The sequence below is a fragment of the Sceloporus occidentalis genome, unplaced genomic scaffold (assembly GCF_023333645.1).
Source record: "Sceloporus occidentalis isolate IW3139 unplaced genomic scaffold, rSceOcc1.0.p SCAF_6, whole genome shotgun sequence".
NCBI lineage: Eukaryota > Metazoa > Chordata > Lepidosauria > Squamata > Phrynosomatidae > Sceloporus > Sceloporus occidentalis.
In genome coordinates, this window is record NW_028316986.1 from 62407433 (window position 1) to 62416098 (window position 8666).

The 8666-nt window shown below is 40.6% G+C and overlaps 1 protein-coding gene across 11 annotated transcripts in view; it reads left to right on the forward strand.

The window, feature by feature from the left end:
* Nucleotides 1-771, forward strand: part of RGS7 (regulator of G protein signaling 7) — a 229671-nt gene extending 228900 nt beyond the window's left edge. For 9 of the 11 annotated variants that reach the window (XM_089529836.1, XM_089529838.1, XM_089529840.1 and 6 more), the window contains one exon: nt 79-359. Coding sequence is in view for 6 of the 11 variants with exons in the window: in XM_089529838.1 (XP_089385964.1) it covers nt 79-129 (51 nt within the window). In the remaining 5 variants the exon portion in view is untranslated. Of the gene's footprint in view, nt 1-78 lie in introns of all 11 variants that reach the window. The other 2 variants (XM_089529835.1, XM_089529839.1) reach the window with 1 other exon arrangement.
* The last annotated feature ends 7895 nt before the right edge of the window (nt 772-8666 follow it).

Genomic DNA, 8666 nt, shown 5'->3' on the forward strand with positions numbered 1-8666 from the left:
AGGTGCTTAGCAGTGATTTCAGTGATCATGCCTCTATCTTCTGTCTTCTTTTGTTTGTTTGTTTTATCTTTTCCTCAGGGGAAATCGCTCACATCAAAGAGATTAACCAGTCTAGTGCAGTCCTACTAAAAGGATCGCCTTGTAGCATGGAAGCAGACTCAATCATGACACATACTTTGTAGCTCACTAATTGCCTGAAATCAGAGGACAATAGAACAAGATGTTGCATGAGCAAGGACCTGACTTGTTTTCTTTTGTGTATATCAAGGCATTACAGACTCCAAGGGACTCGTTAACATTTCGATGCCTCCATTTTGAAAACTCTCTGCTCACTTTCGCCTTCATATCAAGCTGGATCTGTGTCTTTTAATTTTCTGCAAGCTCAAGTACAGTGAAAAAAAAAGCTTCTGTTAGGCACAGTTTATTTACAGTACTGTCATTCACAAACTGGAAGAAATGTTTTTTAAAAAGGAAAGAAAAAAAGAATATATTGATAAATATATCTACTATGGCATCACAGCTATTGCACAAAAAATAGCACAGAAAGTTCCATCTCACAGATGTATTCACATCAAGAAAGAAAGCCTGTGTCTTTGTCTGTTGTCTGTATAGTCTATGTTAATGTTTCTTGCATTTATTTTTATACCATATTTTAAGGGGAAAAAAGAACATCTTTAACTCCAAATGTATTAAAGCTAATCCTTCCTCTGTAAATTTGTGTATGTTTATATTGTTGTTTTATCTTTCATTAAAATATGCAGAATCTCTTCCCTTTGGTAGTAGAAGTAAAATGGTGTTGAATTATTTCTAGGGTTGGAAAAAATATTTGAAAATAGTCTCAAAGTGTTTTTAAAAAGTGAAGAATCTTTCAGTGATGAAAATCTTTGCAGTTCAAGACATATTCTGTGCAAAATTCATGTTTCTGAACTCTGGGGAGCTCCTTCTCAATTAACTCCTCTCAGAATTTGTTAGTCCATTTCTGTCTTTCAGGTTCAAACTACTAATGTTAAACATGAAAGCATATGTTAGCTTGCCATTCTTGTTGGGAGGGCCCTCCTTTCTCATGTTGGTTTCTTGATGAAATTCTCCTCTCAGCTATCCAAGGCCCTGAGATTTCAGTTCCAAAACCAGAAAGCTAGGGACAATCCCTTGGTATATCACAGGAGATGGGCCCTGGTGATGTTACAAAAATGAAATTGCCTGGAGCGTGCTGGATGATGTCATTAAGCATGATACATTAGGTATCAGCAATAGAGTATGCACAGAGGACATATATACACACATAAAACTGAGATCCTTCACCCACAGGGCTGCAGAAGAGGATCCAGGTGCTGAGACTCAGAGACAGGTCTTAGTATTCTTAGTATGAGGAATAGACTTACCACCTGTGAACAGTGATGTTATACCTTTAACAGCAAAATATTAGGCAAAAAGCAAGGATATAAACAGGAGTGGGAAACTGGGGGTCAATTATTTTTCTCTGGGTCTCCTGGCAGGTTTCTCTTTTTAAAAAAAACTGGCTAATTTCAAAATGAAACTGGAAATACTTCTGATTTCAAACATTTCAGACAGCTTTTGGTTTTTTCAGCAGGTTTGGTATATTTGCCAGAGGACCGGAAGTGAGCCAAATTGACCTTACTTTTTGTTTAAATTGGGTTACTAGTTTAATAGATGGTGGACATTCTGTTGATGCCTTTTATCTGTATTTCAGTGAAATATCTGATAAGGTCCTTTATGATATTTTGATTAGAAAACTGATTTAGGGGCTGAGCAGAAGTGCCAGGATCCCAAGGGCTCAGACCTGGTACTCACCTGCATTGGTCCCCAGGTCAGCACAGGGACAGGCAGGTGTTTACATACCCATCCCCACACCAACCCAGGAGCTGCTACTGGAACACGCCCCGTACCTTGTTGTGTCATCACTCATACTCAGAAGCCCCCCCCCCCCCATTGCCTTTTCTGCCATGGAAACAAAGCACCTGGCTGCACCCACATGGCCAGGCACCTTATTTCCATGTCAGGCATGGCAAAGGGAGCTTTTGAGTATGAACGACAGTGTGGCAGGGTTAAGGAGTTCAGGGGACCATCCAAACAGCTAGGGGTTGTGGTGGAGTTTTCAGGAACTTCTATGACAAATAAGAGGTCAAATTATGCCAGGATAACAGCTGTTTAACCCAGGATTGGGCTGAATCCTCTGGATCTGTGTACAGTTTGGCAGGATCATGCCCAATCATTTTGGCTTGCATTGTCTGGATGACACAAGGCTGGGGGAACATGGGCCTTTTAGCCCATGCAGACAACCCCTAGATAGGGAATAGATGGAAACACCATCAGATGGCTCCATAATTGCTTGGAATAGTGTGCTCAAAGAATTGTCATTACTGGCTGTACTTCTAATTGGAAGGCGGTCTCAAGTGGAGTGCTGCAGGATTCTGTCCTGGGGCCAATGCTCTTCAATATTTTAATCAATAATTTATATGATGGGCAGAAGGCATCCTTATCAAACTTACATATGATACAAAATAGAGAAAGGTAGCTAACACATTTGAAGACAGCACAGAATTTGAAAGGACCTTGATAATCTAGGAAACTCGGCTGCAATTCATAAAATGAAATTCAACAGAGACAAATGAAAAATTCTACATCTTGGTCATAAATACCAAATGCACTTGTATGGTATGGGTGATGGGCTCAGATGTACTATCCATTAAAAGGACTTTGGGATTATTGTTAATTATCAATTGAACATGAGCTAGCAGTGTGATGCTATGGCAAAGAAGGCAAATTGTCCTGCATTAACAGAAGCATAGTTTTGAAGTTGAAGGAAATAACAGTTCCCCTGTATTCTGGTCATGCCTCACCTGGAGTCCTGTGTTCCTTTCTGCGCACTCATTTTTAAAAGTATATAGACAAGTTGGAGCGAGTTCAGAGAAGGGCAATGAGGATGATGAGAGTTATGGAGAACAGTACATATGCGTAGAGGCTGAAGAAGCTGGGCATGTTCAGTTTGGTGAAGAAAAGACAAAGGGGGTAACATGATTTTACATTTTAAGTACTTCAAGGGCTACCACAAAAGGGAGGTGCAGGTTTGTTCTCTGCTGCCTCAGAGGATAGACCTAGGCATAATGGTTTTAAGTTACAGGAGGGTAGATTTGAACATTGGAAGGAACTTCTTGACATTGAGACCAGTTCAGCAATGGATGCAATTGCTTAGAGAGATGGGGGGGTCTCCTTCTCTGGATTCTTCAAAAAGAGGCTACCAGCTACCAGCTGGAGATCCTGCATTGATCAGGGGCTAGCCCTTAGGTCCTCCAGGGCCCCTTCCAATTCTATGAGTCTATTCTCACAGTATCTATTGCACCTAGATACATCACTATGTATAGATATGAGAGCTCAACAGTTAAGAATGCTCACAGAAGGAGAATCAATTAATCTGAGATGTGATGCTGGAGAAGAATGCTGTGAATACAGCTAGAACAAATCAGGCTTGAACTCTCACTGGAAGCCAAGATGACCAGATTGAGATGGTCATATATCATGAGAAGTAATAATTCATTAGAATAGCCAATAATACTACAAAAGGGAGAGGGCAGTAGAAAGAGAAGAAGATCACTTACTAGATGGATAGACTCAAGCAAGGAAGCCACAGCCGCCTGCAGGACCTGACCAGTGTGGTTGAGGACTTGGAGGTGTCTCTGTCATGGGGTCACCATGAGGCAAAATCAACTAGAGAGCAGTTAAGAACAACATCAAATCACTCCTAGAGATCTTCTGACTAATCACATGCAGATCGTTTTCTCCCAAAACTTTTATTTGGTAGTTGCAGAGACACAGGGAATTTGACCTGGGTCTTGAGCGCTATAAAGCCACATGTAGTGCATGGGCCACAGTTTGCCTACTTAGTGTAATTCTTGCATGGTTTACTTAATGTACTGATGTAGGGAATCTAAATACATTAGTTACTGCTTCTTAGGTGGCTTTTAAAGGCAAAGACCTTCTGCTTAATAGCAACTGGGAAATTGATGCTATGAACACTAACAAAACACTAATTGTAACACACATAGGTCTCCAGTCTGTGTCCCTCCACACATCCAGTGTTATTGGATTGCAACCATCATCATTCTTAGCCAACATATCCAATGGTGACTAATTGTAGGAGAGTACATAGAGAGATCTTGTAGCACCTTTGAAAGACTGAAAGAAAGAAATCAGCAGCATGAGCTTTCATAGACTTCAGTCTACTTTGTCAGTAGGAGATGCAGTCCAATGACTTCTGAAGGGGAACACATTCCCCACTGCCTTAGATGATGCAGTGTGTCTTCAGGTGGAAAAGGGGTGCCTTGTCTTGGCCACCGCTAAAGAGTTACATGTAGCTGAAGAATAATACATATTCATTTCATATGTATACATCTGCATGTGTTTCTGCAGATTAGAAAGACTTTGAGTGGTTTGTTTGTGCCTTCCTCCTTCATCTCAGAGATGATATCATTTGGCTGATTTCTACCAAATGGTCTTCTGAAGAAAGGGGGGGGGGGGGTTATATCAAAAGTTCCCTCTTTCAAATCCCTCTGGATAAACTTCAGAGGCTTGCTGTCAACAATGGGGTGTGACAATTTCCAGATGTTCATATCAGACTAATCTGAATTTTGAAAGGAAAAGAACAGCCAACAAATATGGGCTGATTGGTTGTAAGAGAAGGGTTGAATTGAGGTTTTTGCATCATTGTAGAAAATATATTACATTAGCAATAATAAGCTAAAAGAAAAGTATCATGAGGAACCTTATTGTGGGATGTTTTTCAATTACTTTGCTAAGAAAACACAGGGGTGCTTCACACAAAAAAAATGTGCTTCAGAACATATACACATGGAGTGGAACTTTGCCATCATTGTGTTACTTCAAGCTGACTCTTGATTATGGCAATGATGCTATCACAGGGTTTTCTTGGGAAGATTTTTTGAAAGAAAATTTACATGGTCTTCATTTTAGGTTCAGAGAGTGTGGTTTGCCCAAGGTCATGCAGCACGTTTCCATGGCAGAGCAGAAGCCTGAAAACTGGTCTCCCACAGCCCTACTCTAACACCTAAGCCACTACACTATGCTGACTTAATAGTGCATTAGGTGTACTAGAAAGTCAATATAAGCTATGGCCTTTTGTCACACATGTATGTGGTAGCCACCATCTATTTGATGAGATATGGTGCATGAAACCTAAGAAATGCCATATGTATTGCCGTACTCTCACATAAGAGTAATGACCTGACCCTAAAACTAAACAATACATTTCAAATATATGGTTGATGGGAACAGACAGCTAGATAGAACATGAATGAGGGTTTTCTCAGAGGGTTCTGCTACACTTTGGAATCTCCTCCCTAGGGAGGCTGGAATGGTCCTCTCCTTACTGACTTTCCAGTGCCAGGTAAAGGCATCATCATCACCATCATCACTGACATTTAATAAAGGGCTACAAGTGCTGTATTGTCATAAATTATATTGTGTAACTTTAAATATGTTAAGAGTATTTTTTTCAATGGTTATAGTTTAATTTTGGTTTTAATCTTGACTTTTTGTATGTTTTTAACTGTTATCTTTTTAATACGCATGCTGCCGTGAGTCCCAGTTCTGGGAGAAGGTTGGGATATAAACAACAACAACAATTAATATATGAAGGACTGACCCAAGGACTGCTTTACTTTCTAAAGCAAGGGACAATATGTCACTTTCTTCCAAACCCATGTTCTGAAACTGACTGGACTGGCAGCTGAGAATTATTTGAACACTAGCAATGGTATGATGTCTTCCATCACCCCAGAAGCAGTAGGTTTATTTAGTGCTCATGAGAGAAGAGGAAGACTTCCAGAGGCGTTAATGGGGGAGAGCTGGGCAGATGTCTCTCTGTCCCACCCACCCCCCCCCCCGTTTTCTACCATCTTAAGGGTGAAACACATGGGCAAAATAAAGCTGCTTCCAGCTACTTTGAAGGTGGGGGGTTTAGAGGATGCACAAGGCAAAAGCAGTTGGGAAGTTGAAACCAAGACGTGCTCCAGGCTAAAAACTGGAGCAAAAAGAAGCTGGGATACTCTGACTCAAGGCAGAAAATGCACATCTTTGCACTGACATATAAATGGCCCAGAGCTAGTGCAGGACTGTGGTAAAGCAAAAACATGATTGCCAATAATTGAGTGCATGTCATTACAATATATACAAACTAGATAGTCTGACAGGGGGCATGGGGTGAAGGGGGCATATATGGAGCCCTTCCATTATTGTATTTTGTTACTGGGCACACTGATGCACTGATACAGTGATGCACTCTACAGGCAGTGCATGATATGTGCGACTGTGTGGCCAATCAAAAAAGAGGGTGTTCAATGGAATGGCATCTTGGTGGGAAGAGAGGTAATTGGAAGTTGTTGGTTGTGTGTTTCTGTGATGGTGTGCATGCCTGGTGGGCTGGTGGCAAAAAATAATAACTGCATGGTGCAGTTTGATGCTTCATAGTGCAGACCACCGGCGGATGTTTGGGCCTCCTTCAGTGTGGGTGGTGCAGACAACGGGGTTTTGACCAGCTTTCAGATAATGCAGGATGGAGATGCTTTTTCCTGCCCATCTGCTCCCACCCTCTGTCAGTTTGTTTAATGGTAGGTCTGGCTACGAATGTGAATTTTCCAAACTGTTTGTTGTCTAAAATACTGTTGGGTAGGACACCTTCAGAAAAAGATTAATATGTGGGAGTAGATGATTCACCTCTTCATGTCTGCAGATTATGCCTGGGATTTTTTTTCCATTTCCCGTAGCTGGGCTTCTAAACCAGTTATTATCTCAGCCAGCTAAAAGAAAAACAAACCATAGAGGGTGTTGTGTGGAAATATGAGCAAGGAGAAGAAGAGTTTCAGCATCCCACAAATCTCTTACTCTGTGTTTATCTGTAGATTTCTTACATTCAGCAAGAATACTCCTAGGCATATGTATTTTTGGAAGTAACATGACTTCAGAAGGAAGTTCAGTTTTTTTGTATAATGGTACTTCAGTTCAACTAAGACAGTTTAGGAATAAAGTCAAATCATAGTTTTTTGTGGGTTTTTTGGGCTATGTGGCCATGTTCCAGAAAAGTTTCTTCCTGACGTTTCGCCAGCATCTGTGGCTGGCATCTTCAGAGAATGTTTGCCTGGAAAGGACTTGGGTATATATAATGTGTGACCTGGAAAGGCAGGAGTGAATTTGCATGTGTATTGTTTTTGTTGCTAATGGCAGGCCTCACGGTGTGAGGGTCTGCACAAGAGGATTAATGTCTGCTTGATAGTGCTCATTGTCTGCTGGGAGAGTTCTCATTTGCATTTGTTGAGTCTTTGTCTTGCTATTCCTCAGGACTGGTAGCCAAATTTTGTTCACTTTAAGGGTTTCTTCTTTCCGGTTGAAATTGACCAGGTGTTTGTGGATTTCAATGGCTTCCCTGTGCATCCTGACATGGTAGTGGTTGGCATGGTCCAGAGCTTCAGTGTTTTCAAACAGTATTTTGTGCCCAGGATGGTTTGTGGCATGTTCTGCTACTACTGATTTTTCTGGCTGGCCCAGTCTGCAGTGTCTCTATCAAGCACTGTCATGCAGACATTAATCCTCTTGTGCAGACCCTCACACCCTGAGGCCTGCTATTAGCAACAAAAACAATATACATGCAAATTCACTTTCCAGGTCACACATTATATATACCCAAGTCCTTTCCAGGCAAACATTCTCTGAAGATGCCAGCCACAGATGCTGGTGAAATGCCAGGAAGAAACCTTTCTGGAACATGGCCATATAGCCCCAAAAAACCCACAAAAAACTATGGATGCCGGCCATGAAAGCCTTTGACTTTACAAAGCCAAATCAGTTTACAGGTGAGCCCAAATTAAAATTCTCTTCTTTTAGAAAGAAATTCTTTGTATTCTTTGATCTCTACTTAATTTTTGTTTTGATTTTCCAGTTCAACAGCATGTTCCAGTCTAGTAGCCTGAAGTCCAAATAATGATCACAAGAATGTTACCTGAACAGAATGGAGAAGTGGTAAAATAATTTACTTCATGTGCTTACAGAGCTACTATACTTTTCACTGGTTTGTCTGTTTCTTCTCAGCAGTTGTGTATATGAAACAAGGATTTTAACATGTTGTTTGTTAAAACTTGCTTCCTATCTAAGCAAGGCCAGCTCTACCATAAGAAAGAATGAGGTGGTCATCTCAGGCTGCAGGTAGGAATGCTGGGAGATAAAGCTGGGCACACTGTGCAATCTGCTCTTCATCTTCTAAGCTAGTTTGCCCTCAACTGAAGTGTACGAGTCTCAGAAAAATTATTTCCTTAGTCTATAACTCCCAGAATCTCCTAGCCAACATATATCAATATGTACCTCCTATCTTCCCCATAGTCCTGGGGCTCAAGACAGCTTGCAAAACTTACAACAGATACAGCTTTAAGTATGCATCATACAAAATAATAATAAATTAAAATATAACACAGACCTGTGATTAAAAAAAACACCTTTTTCAATATTTAATTTGTTTTTAATGTATTTTTGGGTGCTGACTTTGAAAATCAAAGTAAAAATGGCATGCAACAAACACAGTTCTTACATAAATTCAATATTTTTATTAATTCAGTTATTACTCAGCTTTAAGTGTGGACACT